The 20,826-nt window shown below is 44.3% G+C and overlaps 1 protein-coding gene across 9 annotated transcripts in view; it reads left to right on the top strand.

Annotated features, from left to right (window-relative positions):
- CCDC85A (coiled-coil domain containing 85A) overlaps positions 1–20,826 on the top strand; it is a 169,528-nt gene that overhangs the window by 52,854 nt on the left and 95,848 nt on the right. The window contains exon 3 of one of the 9 annotated variants that reach the window (XM_077333404.1): positions 16,417–16,515. The exons of the other annotated variants lie outside the window; for them this stretch is intronic. Coding sequence (XP_077189519.1) covers positions 16,417–16,487 — 71 coding nt within the window. The 3' untranslated portion in view covers positions 16,488–16,515. Of the gene's footprint in view, positions 1–16,416; positions 16,516–20,826 lie in introns of those variants that run through there. 9 annotated transcript variants of the gene reach the window in all.

The raw sequence follows: 20,826 nt of genomic DNA, 5'->3' as shown, positions 1-20,826 counted from the left end.
TGTAGAATTGTTTGGTCTCCTTTTGAAACCTGAGTCATTGAAACCTTGAAATCCGAGGGAGGGAAGGTAATGTGCTTGTGTTTTATATATGCAAACCCTTACACACAAGAAACTTCAGTTCTGCCTATGGTTTTGTTGGATTTCTACACTTCTGAATAAGGAGATTTTCTAAAATAGAAGTTTACTTGTCTGGAAGTTGAGCACTCTGACACCTGCAGAACTGTGAAAGCTCCTACAGGGCCCTCAGCTTTGCCAGGAGCTCATTCCTTCAGGTTGGGGCCAGGGCCGAAAACCCCCTGGCCTGGGTCAAGGCCAGGAGAACCTCCAGTGGGCCAGGAATCACCAGTAAGTTAGCACCCACAGAAAGAAAGGCCCTGTGGGGTGGCATAAGGTGATAGCCAGTCCCTCAGATATGTGGGTCCGGGACTGCAAAGGGCCTTAAAGATTAATACCAAAACCTTGAAATGGATCCGGGCTGCAACTTGCAACCAGTACAGCTACCTCAGCACTAGGGTTGGGCGCTTCAGCCGTCAAAGCAGAGCTCTACACCTGCATTCATGTACCGACTGGCGCACTGGTGCCCGCGCCGCCCGTCCCCCCTCATGCCGCGATGCTGGTTGCTTCGGGTGCAAATGGCTGCTTCGGTGGCCGAAGCAACCAACCCTACTCAACACTGGTTGGATATGGGCCCTCCAAGTTGTTCCTGTGAGGACACTTGCAGCTGCATTTTGCACCAGCTGCATTTTCCATGGGTTAACAAATTATGGTGTAATATTACTGTGTTGTAGTGTACAGTATTTTAAAGTGTGTTCTATTCTGTTGGTTCCAGTGGGATTTTAAAAAAATTGCTTACACCAAGTCTTCAGGATCTGGTGTGTTGAGATATATAGATATAACGAGGCAGCTGAGGGAGAGTAGCAAAAGATAATCAGAAAAGGCTGAAATTAAAGAAACAAGGCAGTGTCTTTTATTTGTTCCTTTCTGCCCTTTTCAAATAAGTAAAATTTTATCTGAAAATGAGTTCCATCCAGTGTCTAAATGAGGCTTTTAGGTGGCAAATTCAGGAATGCTTTTTCTGATACGTTAGAATGCACTGTTGAATGGGAGCTTGGCAAATGCAGAGAGCATTTCCGCACGGAGGGATAAAACTCAAGTAGCTTCCTGCTTGCAAACACGGGTTAGTAAATCTCGCATTTGCAGCCCTCCGCATAGGGAGACCCATCCCAGATGATTGGAGCAAGAAATGGAGAGGGGAGGGCGGGTGCGAGGGCAGGACAAAGCTACAGAGACTATTGCGCCTTTCCCCCTTTATACGGGCTGGCTTCTCTTTGGTGTAAAGCCAGTTTGGTGTAGTGGTTAGGAATGCAGACTTCTAATCTGGCATGCGGGGTTTGATTCTGCACTCCCCCTTATGCAGCCAGCTGGGTGACCTTGGGCTCACTACAGCACTGATAAAACTGTTCTGACCGAGCAGTGATATCAGGGCTCTCTCAGCCTCACCCATCTCACAGGGTGTTTGTTGTGGGGAGAGGAAAAGGAAGGCGACTGTAAGCCACTTTGAGCCTCCTTCGGGTAGAGAAAAGTGGCATATAAGAACCAACTCTTCTTCTTCTTCTTCTTCTTCTTCTTCTTCTTCTTCTTCTTCTTCTTCTTCTTCTTCTTCTTCTTCTTCTTCTTCTTCTTTGCTCACTGGTTGCACACCGATGAGATGCGAGATAAAAGTGGCAAATCCACTTTTTGCGATTTCCCTCATTGCGAGGCAAATCAAGCTAAAACTCGTGCCAACCCCCGCAACATCTTGGGGTTGCAGGTTGAGATCATGTGGAGGCGGCTCTAAAAGCTGCCAGCAACCGGAGACTATCACGGGGCTGATTTCTTGTGTGGAAATGGCCAGAGAGTGGTGGCCTTTGGAATTATGGAATTATATTTTAAATTGTAGTCTCCAAACCAGACATTTTTCATATTACATAGATTACTTGGATCAGCACCATACAGACTTTCTTTACTACCCAGCACACACTGAAATTTACTGTATTAGTGCATTTTAAAATAACGACCCCTGAGAAAGACCCTTTGGTTCAAGACACGTTTGGTCTCTGTCCTGTGCTTTATTGTGAAATGATATACGGTATACTATTGTGATTTATCAATGTGTTTAATTTTTAACTTGTGCACTTTATTGTAATAAATATTTTCATTTCAAAATAATGCTTGTTACCTCAGCCTTCAGGTTCCTAACATTCAGGAATGAATCATGGAGAAGCAAGAGACGGGCCATTCACACACTACAGTTTTCATACGGAGTGAACTCTTAACACAATTGCCATTACATCACATTTGGATTTTGCAGTTTGTTCTAGGAGTTCATTGAGTTGTACATGAGGTTTCCTTCTATCCATATTATCCTCACAGCATCCCTGGAAGGTGGGCTAGATTGAAAAAGAGCAGCTGCCACAAAATCCAATGAGCTTCATGACTGAGTGTGGATGCAGGTCCCCAAAGTTTAGCCACTATACAACTCTCAGTGAGCTGCAGATATATGCAGATTGTAAACAAGTCATTTCCCTGCATTCCAATTATCTCTTTGCAGGAAAATTGCATTATGTCCCAGGGTTGTTCCTGAATACTTTTGTATAGTTGTCAAAGGGATTTCTCTGCTTTTCAACCAAGTAATCACAGATCAAGCCAAGTCTGAAAAAAGCCCCCAAAGCCATTTTTTTTAAGCTCAAGGGAGCTGTGAAGCCCTGGAGCTTAACTCGTCAGGCATGGTGGATAGTTTCAAGATCTGGTATTCCGGAGGCCAGCAGGTCTAGAGAAAAATGTCATGGAGGCATTATGTGTGAAAGTGGGCACCTGAAGCATTTCATGGCATCAAGGTAAATAACATCACTTGGCAAATAACATATCATTAGGCCTCTTTTGAAGAGACAGGATATATATATATATATATTTCTCCAGGAATTGACAGACCTACCTGTCAGTAGTGGAGCCGTGTGACCTCTGATCTTGTTTGACCCTAATGAGCTAAAAGCTGAAGCAGAGTTTTAAAGATACATTCTCAACCTTGGATGGCAATTATAAAAGGAGGTATTTTGCAGCAATTATGAGGGAGGAAATTAAACAACATTTTGACCTCAGCACTGTGTGGTTGAAGACTGGCACCTTATGTATCGTATCACGCCAGATCTCAGAATCTGTATTAAAAACACCTTCTCCAAGTTCCACGACATCGAGGATTCGGTCTCTCTGTGCTTCCTGGAACATAATCCGATGATCTTCCGTCAAGGTTTGCAAATTTTAAGAAACAGACCCCTCAGAGTATGGAAGAAATAGTCCTTCCATTCCAGTTCCTGTTCCTGTTCTACCCTCCCATTTCCCACCGACATTTATGTACTGTTGTTGTTCTTATGTAAACCACCCTGAGCCCCGGGGAGGGCGGTATATAAATATAATAAATAAATAAATAAATAAATAAGGGGTGTGTGTGTTGCAATTTGATTCCAAATCTGATAGAATTTTGCAGTCATCTCTAATGGAAAGATTCATTTAAGTTAAGATGCTCATCAGATGAGCTCTTGATACTCTGCATTTGTTCTGCTTGCTTATCAAAATGGCCCTTGAATTATGCTAAAAGTTAATGGGCTTTAACTGGGTTTTTAAATGAAGGGCTATTATTGTAACATTATATTGTAGAGCTCCTGCGTTGAGTAGAGATCCTAATGTCTGCGTCCCACATCTAAACTGATAACCTCACCTTTGGACCACATTGCTGCAAAGTGAGCAAAAAGTACCCATTTCTTTTCCCTTTAGCAAAATAGGGGGACTTTTAAAGTAGCTAGAAAAACAAAATGCCTTTCCAAATTGCTTCCAAAAGATGGCTGTTTCCTCTCTGGTTCTATTTTACATGTTTTGATCCCTTTAATAGTGCAACCACATAACTGCTGGTGTTTTCATTCCTATGTACACCTCATTCTCAACTATATATATATTAGTCATGATATTAATCGGTAGTTCTCAACCTTGGGGTCAGGACCCAAATTGGGGTTGCCTGGCCCCTTCCGCGGGGTTGCTAAGTTTGTGGCCACCATGGCGGTGGTGGCGGCGGGAGACTGCAGCGGGCTGAGATGGGTGGTGGCGGCAGGTGAAGGTGGGCGGCCAACAGATGGTGCAGACGCAGCAGCTGCTTCTGGGAGAAGGTCTCTGTGTAGCAGGACTCCGGGAATGAGTAGGCAGCGGAGTTAGACTGGCTGACTCCTGTGGCGGGAGGTGCACAGGGCTCTGTGGCAGCTCTGGTGGGCTGGGGCAGTGCGGGGCCACCAAGGCTGTTCTCGAAGCGCACCAGCAGGCTCTGTTGATGGTGTGCATGCCCGAGGAGGATGACCTGCCGCTGCTGCCCGAGTCCTCCTGCAGGGGCTTCTGCTGGCGCCTGCCCACCTCTCGAGGGCCTGATAAGGGCGCCATCCTTCCCCCCAGTTTCCGCCACCTCCACACCGCCTTGAAAATTGGTGTGTGCACACACTCACATGCCCACTCACGCACGGGGTGCGCTCGCCACCCCCTCCGCCCCCGCCATTGGGGTTGTAGCGTTTCGACAGTTGAGAACCACTGATATAAATGTATTCTGATGCAACCTAAATTCTACAGCTAGGGAGGATATTGTCCTCCTACTGGAAGAGGACAGATTGGGGGGGGGGTGTTCCTTGACATTAAGTATTTGCTTCAGATGTACATAAATCCAGTGTGTTCTGGTCCTGAGTGGGAGTCTTTGAGGTTGCTGTAGGCCTTCTGTCCAGAAATGCCCATTTACTGTGGTGTTATCACATCACATCATCATGTGTGAAGACTCCTGCTTTGCATTCCAGAAACCTAGCCAGTATTTTTGTGAACCAAAATCAGTTTAATCTGTGGTTCTCCATAGTGTTTGGAGCAGAACACAGCGGCTCTGCCTGTATATGTTGGTAACTAGAATCAGGGCTGCAAACTGAATATGTTTTTGCAAATTTGCATGTTCTACTCCATTCACCTATTTCTGTTTTTATTGTATGCATGGTAATCTCTTGGCATATGGCATATATGTAATTGCTTTCGGAACACAGGTTTTCCAGCCTTCAAAGGGCCATTAAAAAGCTAGTTGGGAAATTCCCGTTTTTTTCGTGTCAGTGCAATGTAATATATTTGTTTCAAGTTGCTGTTTATGCATGTATTTTGGAAATATCCACTCACGTTAGCAGATCTGCATGAAGAAAATCCAGAAACAGCAAATTTTGAAAATAATGGATGTCCCTCATTACACAGTAGGTTCAAAAGCTGCAGCCCCTGAACAAATTTAGGTCTGTTTCAGTCTGAAAAGCTCAGTTCAGGAAAAAGAGGGAGACTTTCTGTCCATTAAAAATGTTTGTTTGAAAATTATGAAGAAACTAACTAAATATGTTCAAGCCAATCAACTGTTATGCTTTCTTGAATGAAATGTAATTTATTATGGAAGAGGAGGGAAAAGTGGGAGAAAGGGCCAAAGCAATTTTGATTCATTTCTTATCTTTCAATTTGTTGAAACTGTAAGTAAAGAAAAGCACCAAGATGCAATGTGAGGGTTGTTGCTTAGAAATTTGTGGGGAGTGGGGAGAGAAGGAAAGTGAGTTGAGGACTCTGACCCTGTAGGCCAGTGGTTCTCAACCCTGGGGTCCTGACTCCATTTGGGTTCGTCTGGCCCCATCCCTGGGGTTGTCAGTTTGGTGGCCGCCGTGGCAGTGGTGGTGGCAGTGGGTGGAGGTGGTGCTGGCCGGAGGCGGGCAGAGGCGGCGGAGCCATGGCACTGGCTGCCTCCACGCCTCTTCCCGATACTTGTGTGCCTGCGCACGCATTTGGTGTGGCTGCTGGGCTGTCGGTAACGTGATTAAAATGTCTTTTTCATTCTAATACTTTAAATGCTTCAATGCTTTAAAAATATGTAACCATTATTTATCAATTATTTATCAATATTTGATCAGTTGACCAGATATTTTCAGGCCAGCCACATGCTCAACCATTCTGGGAACAAGGAATTCAAAAGGAGAATGTACTATTCTTCCAGAGTTTTGGTATCATCCTGCTTTCCTTCTAACTTTTCAGTGCTATTTTGGTGTGTGTGACAATTGTTTCAAGAAAGTAAAAGGAAAGGGATAGTAATTTTGAGGCTAGTTTATTAAAGCTAGCCATTGCATCAAGCGAACAAACAGCTGCCGCTGAGGCAGATCAACAGATTATCCCTTGGCTTAGTTCCCACCCAAATAATCATACTTAGGGTGGAATAGGTATTATGAGAAACACAAGGATGTCACTGAAAATGGTAAACTTCAGTTGAGTTTACCCTTTTTCCCTTGTCACATATAACAATACTTGATGTTGGCACATTGTTCGCATCCCCCCCCCCATTCTACACTATGGTTTATTGGAGTATAGTCAGTGTACAGCAAGCTTTCTCAATCAGGGTTTCATGAAATCTTGAGATTTCTTGATGGCCCTGGAAGAGTTTCCCAAATGAGTGGGAGTTAATTAATTTTTAATATATTTTTTAAATTTGTTAAACATTTCTTGGGTGATATTACCATATATGGGCATGTTGACCCCCCTCAAATAACCAATGACAGGGCTGGAGTGGGTGGGAAGGGGAGGTGTCCCGGGTGGGCACGTACAAAGTTGTGTTTTCCAACAATAGTCCTCACGATCGTGCGACTTTTGAGGTTTCTTGAATCCTGAAGAATGTTTCAGGGGTTTCTCAGTGGTAAAAAAAGGCTGATGTACAGACAATACACTTCCTTTTTTACTTCCAATATCTAAGTTGGGAATTGAGGGTTTGATTCCAGTTTTCAGATTATGCCAAATTTCCCCAAAAGATCCATGTAGGTGGATGCTAGTCAAGTTGGTACTCCTGTCTGTGAGGATTTATCTAACATTGCTTTCCATATACTATGTCAGCCCTCCCAAGTTGGAATGAACAAAATGGAGCCACAGTAAGACAGAGATGAAGATGGTTTCTTACAATGATCTTTAACTTTTACACACTTGGAATTCATTGTAAAGTTCTAGGTGGCAGGAGGAACCCACCAGCCTGGAAGTATGTGACACAAGAATCACATGATAGGAAGGGGAGGAGACTTATTCTCTGAATCTGCTTGTGGAAAAAGGAACATTTTACACTACTGAGTGACCTTGCCTTGTTGCCCCACTGTTCTTTTCCATATGTATGTAAAGTGAGGAAGAGGGCAGAGAACTCTTGCTTTCTGTTCAATCAGCAACAACAATATTGGTTCTGTATTTGGGACCCCTCATTGTTGAGGCAAGTGAAGAAAACTAATCTAGAAGTTTTGTAAAGGAGTCAGAGTGTGCCACATGATACCCTCTGGTCTGCTGCTGATAGAATTGTCCTTGTTGGCACAGCCTGTTAGTCATACCAGATCCATTTCTGACTTCCACCTTATCCTACCAGCAGGAGCTGCTATTAACTTGAGGTACAAACCTCATCTCAGTTACTAAAGTGTTGGTGAATTAGTTGACCCCAAATCTATAGACTGAGTAAGTTAATGAATGACCTGTCAGTTAAATTGCCAGAATGAGGCATAAAATGCACTGAGATGACATCAAACCCATACATTTCTGTGGCTTCCATCAAGAGACATTCATTTGCTTTCTGCTTTTTGAAACCCACAAAACCTCTTTCTGCTGTTAGTCACTTTCTCATCTTTCGTCTTCAGCGTGTCTGTTTTCTGAAATTTCTTTTTGCCAGGGGGTACACAAATGCTAAGATGCTTGTGATGTTGTTGTGTTGATTTGGGGTCATCAAAATGCTATTTTATTCAGTGGTAGTTGGTAGAAAAAGAGGTGTGTAGTAGAAAGGGGCATTTCCTCAAATGATTTTTTAGAAGAAGAGAAGAGAAGAAGAGTTGGTTCTTATATGCCGCTTTTCCCTACCCGAAGGAGGCTCAAAGCGGCTTACAATCGCCTTCCCATTCCTCTCCCCACAACAGACACCCTGTGGGGTGGGTGAGGCTGAGAGAGCGCTGATATCACTGCCTGGTCAGAACAGTTTTATCAGCGCCGTGGCGAGCCCCAGGTCACCCAGCTGGCTGCATGTGGGGGAGTGCAGAATCGAACCTAGCATGCCAGATTAGAAGTCCGCACTCCTAACCACTACACCAAACTGGCCAGTTTTTACCAGTATTTACATGCTGTGTAGACGGCATCCCGGGGAGAAATAGAAATCTGGTGTAGCTTGCTTGCTTTGATGATGGAGTGGTATTTTGGGAGAACAATAGAAGCTAAGCTTCTTTAATGCATCTCCAAATGGCACACTAAAGTTGCTCATAAAAATGCAAACAGGTTTGTTTCACCTTGAGGATCCTTTACTGTTGAGGCTGCCCTGAAGTAGCCTTAAATTTATAACGTAAAAGATGGTATTTTAGCTCCAGTTTAATTATGTTCAGACAAGCAATGTAACCTGTGACAATTTTGACTGGATGAAAGGATGAAAAGCTGTCTTTTGCTATGGGGTGCATGAATGCTAAGAAGCTTGAGCTGATTTTCACATAGCCTTTATCACTGTCATCATCCCCAGTCTTGGTACTGATATTCAATACACTTTAAAAGTCCCTTTCATAAGACAGAACCATAGAGTTGGAAGGGGCCATACAGGCCATCTTGTCCAACCCGCTGCTCAATGCAGAATCAGCCTAAAGCATTCAGGATAAGTATCTGTCCAGCTGCTTCTTGAATGTCAGTGAGGGGGAGCTCACCACCTCCTTAGGCAGTCAATTCCACTGCTGAACTACTCTGCCTGTGAATCCCCCCCTCGATATCTAACCAATATCTTTCTCCATGTAGTTGAATCCATTACTGCAGGCTCTATCCTCTGCTGCAGTGGTCCCCAACCTTTTTTTGGCTAAGGACCGGCAGGGCGATGGCCACGCCCGTGCATGTGTGGCGCGCATGTGTGGCTGCGCCTGCGCATCACGCCCGTCACTCTCTGAGCCGTCTCATTTTTGTCCATGTCCCTTTTGAAATGAGGCTCCAGAACTACACATACTCCAGGTGGGGTCTGACCAATGAGATATACAGTGGGATTATGAGACCTTGTGATTTTCATGTGATAACTCCGTTGATACAGCCCAAGACTGCATTTACCTCATTTACCAGGCATTTACCTGCATTTATCAGGCTCAATAAGTGGGCTAAACTGAATAAAATTAAGTTCAATAGGAACAAATGTAAAGTTCTGCATTTAGGTAGGAAAAAACAAATACACCAATATAGGCAGTAGCATGTGCAAAAAGGATCTAGGAGTCTTAGTAGACCACACATTGAACATGAGTCAACAGTGTGACTCAGTGGTTAAAAAGGCAAATGGGATTTTGGGCTGTATCAAACAGAGTATCGTGTCCAGATCACGGGAGGTGATGGTACCACTTTACTCTGCTCTGATTCAGCCTCACTTGGAGTACTGTGTTCAGTTTTGGGCACCCCAGTTGAAGAGGGATGTAGACAAACTGGAGCATGTCAAGAGGAGGGTGAGGGGTTTGGAGACCAAGATATATGAGGACAGGTTGGGGAAGCTTGGTCTGTTGACCCTGGAGAAGAGATGACTAAGGGGGGATCTGATAGCCATCTTCAAGTATTTAAAAGGATAGAGGATGGAACAGAGTTGTTCTCTCTTGCCCTGGAGGAATGGGCCAAAACCAATGCGATGAAATTAATTCCGTCTAAAGATCAGTAAATAGTTCCTGACAGTGTGGTTTCTCAGTGGAACAGGCTTCCTCGGGAGGTGGTGGGTTCTCCATCTTGGGAAATTTTTAAACAGATGCTGGATAGCCATCTTACAGAGAGGCTGATTCTGTGAAGGTTCAAGGGGGTGGCAGGATAGAGTGGATGAGTGATAGGGTTGTGAGTGTCCTGCTTAGTGCAGGGGGTTGGACTAGATGACCCAGGAGGTCCTTTCCAACTCTTTGATTCTATGATTTACCAATACATCATACTGTCTGCTCATATTTAGCTTACAGTTCACAAGTACCCCAGGATCACATTCACACCCGCTGCTACCCAGAAAGGTATCTCCGATCCAGTACGCACGTTTCTCATTTTTTTGGTCCAGATATAAAACTTTGCATTTATCCTTATTGAAGTGCTTCTTGTTCTCATTTGCCCACTTTTCCAGCATGTTGAACTATATCTTCTGTGGTGTTCACTACTCCTCCCAATTTGGTGTCACTTGCAAATGTAATGAGGAGTCTTCTTATCCCCTTGTCCATCCAGATCATTGATACAAATTTGGAAAAGTACCAGATACATTATTGAGCCCTGTGGCACTCTGCTGCTCACCTCCCTCCAATCTGATGAAATGCCACTGACAACCACTCTTTGGGTGTGGTTATATAGCCAGTTCCCTATCCACCTAACCATCCAAAAAGCCAGTCTACAGTCTTTCAGTTTACCCGTCAGAACATCATGGGGAATCTTGTCAAAAGCCTTACTGAAATCCAGGTAAACCGCATTCACTGAGTTTTCACAATCTAATAAGCCCATCACTCGGTCAAAGAAGGAAACCAGGTTGGTCTGGCAGGACCTGCGGGAGACAAATCTGTGCTGACTTCCCTGGATCAACAAATTGTTCTTCAGATGATTGTAAGGTAAAGGTAAAGGTTTCCCCTGTGCAAGCACCGAGTCATGTCTGACCCTTGGGGTGATGCCCTCTAGCGTTTTCATGGCAGACTCAATACGGGGTGGTTTGCCAGTGCCTTCCCCAGTCATTACCGTTTACCCCCCAGCAAGCTGGGTACTCATTTTACCGACCTCAGAAGGATGGAAGGCTGAGTCAACCTTGAGCCGGCTGCTGGGATTGAACTCCCAGCCTCATGGGCAAAGCTTTCAGACGGCTGCCTTACCACTCTGCGCCACAAGAGGTTCTTAGATGATTGTAGATTGCCCCCTTAAAATTTGCTCTATTATCTTCTCTGCAATTGAGGTAAAACTCACTGCCCTGTAGTGTCCTGGGTCATATCTCCTCCCTTTTTTGAAGACTGGGATAACATTTGCTCTCTCCAGTCTTTTGGCATCTCTCCAGTCATCCAAGAGGTCCTAAAGATGGTGTACAAGGGTTCCGCAAGCTCTCCAGAAAGTTTTTTGAGCACTCTGATGTACATCATCTGGCCCAGGGAATTTGAACTCATTCAGTGCACTCATTCGACAACCTGTCTGTCCATGTCAACCTGCCACCCGGATGCTATACCTTGCCTACTACCATCCCTAAAGGTAAAGGTAAAGGTATCCCCTGTGCAAGCACCGAGTCATGTCTGACCCTTGGGGTGACGCCCTCCAGCGTTTTCATGGCAGACTCAATACGGGGTGGTTTGCCAGTGCCTTCCCCAGTCATTACCGTTTACCCCCCAGCAAGCTGGGTACTCATTTTACCGACCTCGGAAGGATGGAAGGCTGAGTCAACCTTGAGCCGGCTGCTGGGATCGAACTCCCAACCTCATGAGCAAAGCTTTCAGGCGGCTGCCTTACCACTCTGCGCCACAAGAGGCTCTAACCATCCCTAGATGTGTCCATATATTTGGAAAACACAGATGCAAAATAGGTACTGAGCCTTTCTGCTTTCTCTGTCCTGTCAAAATTTCTCCATCTTCACCCAATAGCGGATCTGTTGCCTTGTTTACCTTACATTTGCTCCTCACATATCTAAAAAAGCTTTTCTTGTTATAGTGGGTTTCCACGGCCAGTCTCTGCTCACTCCCAGCTTTGGCCTCTCTGATGGCTGACCTACAGTGCCTAGTAACCTGCAGATATTCTTCGGAGGTCTGTCCTTCTCTCCATTTCTTGAACATTTCCTTTTTCTTCCTTAGGTCCTCCTGAAGTTCTCTGTTCATCCAAATAGGTTTCTTGGATCCCTTAGCATGTTTCTGTCTTGCTGGAATAGTCATTGTTCTTTATCGGAGCTCTTTTGGATAGCCTTTAAAAATGGGAAATTATTTTGTTCCATGACATCATTAACTAATAAGTTCTGTAGTACTTTGCAGAGTCTAAGATACTTTATATTTTTTACCTGTTTGCCATCTGCATCTTGTCAAAAAAGTGAAAACTATCTCAATGCTATCATTGCTGGACACTCAAGGTTAGCCTGATCTTGGCAGATCTTGGAAGCTAAGCATCATTATTCCTTGCTAGTATCTGAAGAGGAGATCATCTAATAATACATGGGTTGTGGTACAGAGGCAGGCAGGGACCTCTATTATTATTATTATTATTATTATATTTATATTTATACCCCGCCTCCCCCCGAAGGCTCGAGGCGGCTTACATAAACCCGTCCCCTAAAACCATAAAATGACAATAAAAACCAATGATTTACAATAATTGTAACAGCGATGGCGTAGCCTACTCATTTGCTCTCCGCATCCTCATCTACGGTGGGGGGTGACGCTCTCTACCACCAGTTTGTGAGGGGGGGGCTGATCTTCTTTCCGCCCGGCCTCAGTTATAAGCCTGGCGGAAGAGCTCCATCTTACAGGCCCTGCGGAATGCTGGTAATTCCCGCAGGGCCCTCAGCTCTTCCGGGAGCTCATTCCACCAGGTTGGGGCCAGGACCGAAAAGGCCCTGGCCCTAGTCGAGGCCAGGCGGGCTTCCTTGGGGCCGGGAACGACCAGTAGGTTAGCCCCCGCAGAGCGTAAAGCCCTGCGGGGGATATAGGGCAAAAGGCGGTCCCTCATATATGCTGGGCCTAGACCACGGATGGCCTTGAAGGTCAAAACCAAAACCTTGAACCTGATCCGGAAGGCGACCGGTAACCAATGCAGCTGCCTCAGAACTGGCTGGATGTGAGCCCTCCATGGTGTAGCTGTGAGGACTCTAGCAGCCGCATTTTGGACGAGTTGCAGTTTCCGGATCAAGCCCAGAGGCAGGCCGGTGTAGAGCGAGTTACAGAAATCTAGTCTAGAGGTGACCGTCGCATGGATCACTGTGGCCAGGTGTTCAGAGGACAGATAGGGCGCTAGTAGCCGAGCCTGGCGAAGATGGAAAAATGCTCGGCTAGCTACCTGTTTAACCTGTGCCTCGAGTGTTAGTGAGGCATCGATGGTCACCCCTAAATTCCTGGCCTGAGATGCGATATTAAGTTGCGTCCCGGCCAGAAAGGGTAAGCGCGCTTCCTGATCTGCCCCCCTACGGCCCAACCACAGAACCTCCGTCTTGGAGGGGTTGAGTTTCAGGCGACTCTGCTCGAGCCATCCAGCTACGGCTTCCAAACATCTGGCAAATGGATCTGGGGGGGAGTCCGGGTGGCCATCCATGAGGAGAAAGAGCTGGGTGTCATCAGCGTACTGGTGGCAACCCAGCCCATAGCTCCGTACCAGTTGAGCCAGAGGGTGCATAAAGATGTTAAATAATGTAGGAGAGAGCACCGAGCCCTGTGGGACCCCACAAGGGAGCCGGTAAGGGCCCGATACTTCCTCTCCCACGGCTACCCTCTGTGTCCGGTTTTGGAGGAAGGAGCGTATCCAGCGTAATGCTGTACCCCTTATCCCCGTACCGGCAAGGCGGCTCGCTAGCAGCTCGTGATCGACCACGTCAAACGCGGCCGACAGATCTAAAAGAACTAGCACAGCAGAGCCACCTCGGTCAAGCTGGCGACGAAGGTCATCCAACAAGGAGACCAACACAGTCTCCACCCCATGACCAGGGCGGAAGCCAGACTGGTATGGATCGAGTGCCGAAGTATCTTCCAGGAACGCTAGGAGCTGGTCCGCCGCAGCCCTTTCCACCACCTTACCCAGGAACGCTAGATGCGCTACTGGGCGGTAGCTTGCAGGGTCATGTGGGTCCAGGGATGGCTTCTTGAGGAGAGGGCACACCATCGCCTCCTTCAGCACCTCAGGAAACTCCCCCAACTGGAGAGAGCAGTTAACAATATCCCTGAGCTGCTCACTTTCCTTGAAAACCCTATATGTGGTTGCCATAGGTCAGCTGTGACTTGACCCTCAAGTGTTTGTGCAAGACAATGAGCATTCAACTCTTATGCCAGGATCTAAGAAGCTACTTAGCTTCTGTGGAGGATTTTTTGCAGGTTTTTTTTTAGCAGAAATTCCTCCCCAGACATTCACATTTATTGTAAACCGCCACGAGCGCCAGTATATAAATAAAGATAGATAAATATACCAGAGGGGGCTTTTGAAGGTGGAAACAGTTCTCATCAGCTCTCAGAAGCTAAGCAGGGTTAGCCCTAGTTGGTGCTTGGATGAGAGACCCCCAAGGAAGTTGCAGGTTGCTGCACTGAGGCAAAAAATAGCAAACCACTTGTAAATGTCTCTTGTCTTGAAAACCCTCTGAGGTTGCCATAAGTCAGCTGCAACTTGACAGTGGACAAAGCAAGCACAGACATGCTAAAGCTCACTCCACAAGAGCTGATCCTGCATCCAGTTTCCATCTATGTGTAAAGCAAGTTTTGAAGACATGCAGTAGAGGTGGAAAACACCCCACTAAGAATCTTACACCTGAGGCTTCCCTGCGTTTCAAACACTTGCCTGTAGAGGAGGCAGTAATCTGCTGTTTTTGAACTGGCCTGGTGTGCTTGAGTTTGAGCTTGAGGCTTGCTTGCAGTCCCAGTTTATGGTTTCATTAGGGCTTGGGCAAAAGATCTCCCTGAGGCATTGTGCTCATGGCTTACCCTCAGGTAAACCCTGTATTACACTGGAGTTCTAATTTAAGGCTGACACAACTGTTAATGCAGGTTTGAAGCTTTAGGATTTTTCAGTCTTGTTTAAGTGAAATAGTCCCCCTCCCCCCACACTTCCCACTCAAAGAAGGCGATTGCACGTGAATCTGGGGGTGGTTTTGATTTATTTTCAGCTTGGAGGTTAAAAAAACCTGCAGTAGTACAGAGGCTGCAATCAGTGGAATAAAAGATTCGACTAAATTTACAATGATAAAGGGTTGCTTCATGCATGAAATAGATGGGCCCATACCAGCAGTTTGTCTAGCTTTTAGATACATTGCCTACTGGGGATGTGGAGTAGAGCTGTTTATTTATTGATTAACATAATTTATATCCTGTTCTTCAGCCACAGGCTTTCCAGGTGGCTTTTGAAAACTAAAATGCAGGCAAAGTTTGAAGGCTTATAACCAGAATTAAACTTTGTTGGCCTTAAAGGTGCTATTTGACTTAAACTTTGTTTGATAGCTGTTAAGACAGATGTGTTCCTTGGAGACATTGTATCTGGTCCTTGGAGACAGTAGTGGTGGAAAGTACTGTCAAGTCTCAGCCGACTTGGCAGCATAGGGTTTTCTAGACAAGAGATGAACAGAGGTGGTCCTTTGCCTACATTTGCATAGTGACCCTGGACTTCCTTGGTGGTCTCCCATACAAATATTAACCAGAGCCAAACCTGCTTACCTGATTTGATGAGATTGGGCTAGCATGAGCCATCCAGGTCAGAGAACTACCCAATTTTAATACAGACGTGATGACAGGAAAGGGCTTTTCTTCCTGGAATGAATGGCTTAGTTGGCTTTGTCTTCTTACTACTCTGGTTTTAATTAACTTTAGTTTTAATTAAAGCAGGTTGTATGAGATTATTAAATGGAGAACAGGGAACTTCTTGATAGCTGATGGTTGTAATTTGATCGCTGCTTGAACTGGTTGTAACAGAAGAGTGGGATGGGATAAAAAAAGTCAGCATTTGTCTCCAACCTTTGAACTGCCATTCTTGGGAAGGCTCATTAGAACTCATCCCTTTTGACTTTATGGTGCATGGTATAAAAAAGGCCTTGGAAAAAAATGGAGAATTAGATTGCTGGCTGCTGCTCTTAGCCACTATTCCCTCATCTGCTTTTGCCTTTCAGATTTGTTTATTCTACCATGCCTTTTAATGATTTATTGTTTTAGTGTTTGCTTTGTAAAAGTTGTCTCTTGACTATCTGCAATGCCATCCTAGGAACAATTTCCACTGAATAGACCTGATTAGGTATCTGAGTAGGGTTGCTTAGGCTGGCACTGTTGCAACCTAAGGGAGTTACACCTTTCTGGTATCTTTTGAAGTCAATGGACTTAAAAGGGTGGGACTCTTAATCAAGTCAGATGTTACAAAATTATAGAGGATGAGAAAAGGCAGATTTCTCAGGTTCAAGATCTTAAGACTTGGTCATGCCAGAACTCAGTGTGAAATGCTGTGTAGGCTTGTCATTTTGAATTACTGTTGGTGTCAGATGACAGGGAAACTTAGGAAACAACTATAGGAGAGAGGCTAGGAAGGTCTGACTGAATACTTGACTGAGAAAATTGTACATCTGTATTAGTCAATATAGAATCCCTGAGAATGAGCTTCCCTGAGATGGAGAGGTAAAGTGATCCCATGCCTGTAATAAAGTTATGCTTATCATCTGCTTGGTTCCTTCAGGAGGATACATTCAAGATCAGACCTTAACACCATTCCATGAAAAGCCTGTTTTCCACCTTCCTATCTTTTAAAATGTTGTGACTTACAGCCCGATGAAGAATTCTGGTGAGCTGAAAGCTTGCATTATGTTTTGTGTCAGTTTGGTTGCTCTGAATAAAAGGGGGCTGTAGCTGTTAAAAATATTCAGTGTTGTGGCATGTCAGACTATTCAGGTGTAGCTAATTTTAGTTCTCATTTAAGTTCTGTTTTAATTTTCTGTTTTAGTTCTAATTTTATTTCAGCTGTAGCTGTTTAAGCCACTGAAGTGCAGCTAATTTTAGTTCTAAACAGGCTCAGCAGTTCTTGGCTAGTTTTATTGCAGTGCGGGAAGGGTTAAACAGAAGGTCAAACAAAGGACAAATGATTAAAACTGAGAGCACAGTGCTAGTTTAAGCTATAATATAAATTTGAAACTTTATTACATTTATATATTAAAGTTTTAATATTGACTAGGGATTATGAGTTCACAGGTACCTCAAAGAAGATATTATTTCACTAAAAAGAGGCACCTAAAATGGTTAAGGGTATGGAGTACCTCCCCTATGAAGAAATGTTAAAGAAGTTAGGGTTGCTCAGCCCCGAGGAACAATAATCTAGGGGGTGACATGATAGAGGTTTGCAAAATTGTGCATGGGCTAGAAAAGGTATAGAGATAAATATTTTTCTCCCTTTCTCACAGTATCCATGAGCACTTCATAGAATCAATGAGCAGTAAGCTGAGAACAGAAAAGAATTAACTGGTTTTCATCCCACTTTTCACTACCAGGAGTCTCAAAGCAGTTTACAATCACCTTCCCTTCCTCTCCCACAACAGACGCCTCCCATAACAGACAGAGATAGCCCTGACTGAACTGCTCTGTAAGAACAGTTCTAACATGACTATGCCTAGCCCAAGGTGACCCCGCTGGCTACATGTGGAGGAGTGGAGAATCAAACCCAACTAGCCAGATTAAAATCCACTGATCTTAACCACTACTTCTTAACCTAAAAAGTAAATAACACATGGAATTAAAAGTGGTGGCATCTTCAAGCATCGGCAGCCTCAAGAGCGGGTTGGATAAATATATGGAACAGAGGTCCATGAGTGGCTATTTACAAGATATAGATAGAACACTGTGTCTGGGCCAGCAATGTTCTGTAGGTTTGGTGCTGGAGGACATACTGATGGCACATTGGTTTTGGCCATTGTGTGACACAGAACATTGGACTTGATGTGCCATTGGCCTGATAAAACATGGTTTCTCTTAAGTATTACATTGATGTTGTTCTTTCCAGTAGCACCTTAAAGAATAACAGTTTTCTAGGGTATAAGTTTTTAAGCTACCTTCATCAGATACCAAGTCTCACTGGACACCTGAAGGGAGCTTCAACTCTTAAAAACTTTTACCCTTGTTGGTTTTTAATGTGCTACTGGACTTGATCTTCTACTGTAGACCAATATGGCTACCAACTAGATGCTGATTTTGTTCTTGTTTTTGAATTCTCAGCACCCCTTCCAAGTTACAGTTCCCAGGATTCTAATTAAGACCAGTTCAAAACCAGTATTAGTTTATAAAATACATGTTCCCAGAAAAGTAAGGAAGTAGAATGCCGGAGACCTAAAGCTTGGTAGAATTCTTAAATCATCATTTCCCCCAAAGTAGCAAACAGCAGAGTAGCCTTTCACTGCCCATTCATCGAAGATATCTTTTGTCACCCATAAGTAAGAAACAAATCTCATTTGTTTGAAATCTCTGATGTCCTCTTTCTCCCTCCAGTCTTCCTATTTTTTGCTCAGTCAAGATGGATTTAGCTGACTGATCAGTCTTTGGGCTGTCATGCTTTACATCTGCCTTGCTCGTTTGATGAACAGCTGTATGTATGTACACAAGAGACAGATTTTCTTAACAAGCCTTGGGCAGTCCTGCCTTTATCCTTGACAGAGTTGAGAAAAATCTGATGCACATTGGCAGCACTAGATATTCAGTTGCATGCTAAAGGACTAGCCATGGAATTGCAAATGTAATTTTGGATGACTGACATTCTCCGTGTTTGAGGGCACACTAAGAAGATCTAGATACCCAGTATAACTTCAGGTGTACAGCTTTGTTCCCAACTGTACACATAATAGCATGAAGTACTGATTTTTCATTCAATCTGTCTGAAGAAAATGCATGGATGCTCTTATGTTCTGGGATACAGGACTGTTCAATAGAGCACAATGCAGGAAATAAAGGTTTAAAATTATGTAGTTAACTGTTGGGATCCCAGGGTACAATATATCACATCAACTCTCCATCCCAGCACTGAGGTCACCTGACAGGATGTTCCTGCAAACCTGTTTATTACAGCTTGAGTTTACAGGATGGAGGGTTATGTCCCTCTAGCACACCTACTGGGAAGAAGTGGTGCCCAACTTTGTCTGCAGCCACAATCAATTTGGATTGACCTCTCTACCCTATGCCATGTGCATTGCCACCTGCCTCCTCTGCTGTTGGAGGGTGAGTGTTGACTCTGTATCATGGCTGGGTTAGGCATCCAGATCTTCAGCTCCCCCATGCTGCCACGTGAGCAGGTCATGCACCCAGTAGGGCATGTAGCCCAGTTTGGCCCCTCACAGTATCATGCAAATACAACTGCTTCTGGAGTGAACATTCTAGACTGCTTCAGATATAGTACCAATCCATGCTCTAGTGCTATAATGGCAAACCAAGTTCAGTTCTTTCCCCCCTCTTTGTGATCTTTCAGTCAGTTAGCAGCTTCTAGGTAGTGTGAACCAAGCTTGCTGACAAACGATGCTTTGAATTTACCCACTAAAGTCTAAAGGTGATTTGAAATGTTGGCTGGGAGGGGAAGCACAAACACTAATTTGTTTATTTATTTATTTTCCTTTACTGTTCTCTCCAGTGGCAACCCAAAGTATAGTGCTCTCCTATTCTCTTCCTGTGAGATAGCTTAAACTGAGGCTGGCCCACCTTTACATAGTAAGTTTGGCAGAATCAGGATTTGAACCCACTGTACCCAGATTGTAGCTCATCGCTTGTAGCTCAACACTGGCTTCCTTTTCTTCAGCATTCTTGGTTATCTTCTCCTTCAATTTGTATTTCTCCTAATTCTCCTAACCTTGTAATGCATATATTTATTCTACCTGTGTCTAGATTATCATGTGCCATATTTAAGATTTGTATAGTAAATAGTTTATGGTGGAGCAAATGATAGTTTTGCTCATTTAGATCTTTGGTATATTCTTTTGCATAAGCCCAACTGTATCTGTAGGGAAGTACAGATGCTTTATATCTGCTGCTTTATGGGATAATTTCAGAACATTGACAGGCAAGCCCAGAAACTGATGTTCATTTGCATGCCTCTATCTGGATGTCAGAATTGCTGGGAGCTGCAGTGTGTCATCTTGAAGAATGTTTCTACTTCCTCATTCTTGCATGAGAACAACAAACAGGAGGAAGGAAGCTCTGGAGCATCATCCTTGGTCCTTATTAGGGTGGAAAGGAATATTCAGCATGGGAGAACCCAAGCAAAAGGTAAAGGTTAACCATAGCTTGTTTGCTGGAATAAGAAAACAAGATAAGAATTGTCTTGCTGGAAAAGAGCACAATCTGTCTAGTCCAAATTACTGCTTCCTGAAGCAACCTGGGCATATTCCCCTGGATATTCAGAAGTGATGGATGAAGGGGATAGTGTCTTCGTAGCATCTGATATTCAGTGGTGCATAAAATCCCTGGTTTAGATCTCACTTTTGCGGTTGAAGTGGTTTTTAGACAGGTCTCCATTGCTCAGGTTTGACTCATCACCCGTAGTACAAGAATAATAATAATGTTCTTCTACTTTACAGGAGTTGTAGAGATTACCAGGTTGATGTATGTGAACAGACTGTGATACCCTAATAATATTTTGGTATAACTACAACTGTTTAAGAAGATATCATGGTGACTGAAGGATAAATGCTCCATGAACCTGGTACTTTGGCTTAGCAATAAAAAGGATGGGTAGTAGGCATTTAGGATTCACAGAGGTGCTGTTGCTGCAAGTGTATAGCTGCTCTCTAGGAACTTTATCTAAAACAAATATATGAACGCAAGATGATTTCTGATCCCAGAATAGGCTAAAGGTGTATCTCCCTGTATCTTTCAGTGGCCAAACACATGTCATTGGATTGCTGTCAAAGCGGGGTATAAAGATGTCCACTGTGGCTACTCGTCAGTTGATTAGTGGCTGTTTGCCTCTGAACATCAATTTTGCTGAACCATCACGGTTAATAGCCATTGATATAACTATCCTCTAAGAATGTGTCTAATCCATTTTACTAAGAATACTGTGGAAGGGCAAATTTCTGCAAGAAGGCTGACTTTCCTTGGGTATGTCTGAAGAGAATGC

The sequence above is a fragment of the Paroedura picta genome, chromosome 1, assembly GCF_049243985.1.
Source record: "Paroedura picta isolate Pp20150507F chromosome 1, Ppicta_v3.0, whole genome shotgun sequence".
Taxonomy (NCBI): domain Eukaryota; kingdom Metazoa; phylum Chordata; class Lepidosauria; order Squamata; family Gekkonidae; genus Paroedura; species Paroedura picta.
Note: the sequence above shows the minus strand (reverse complement) of the source record. Positions and strands in the feature narration are given on the sequence as shown.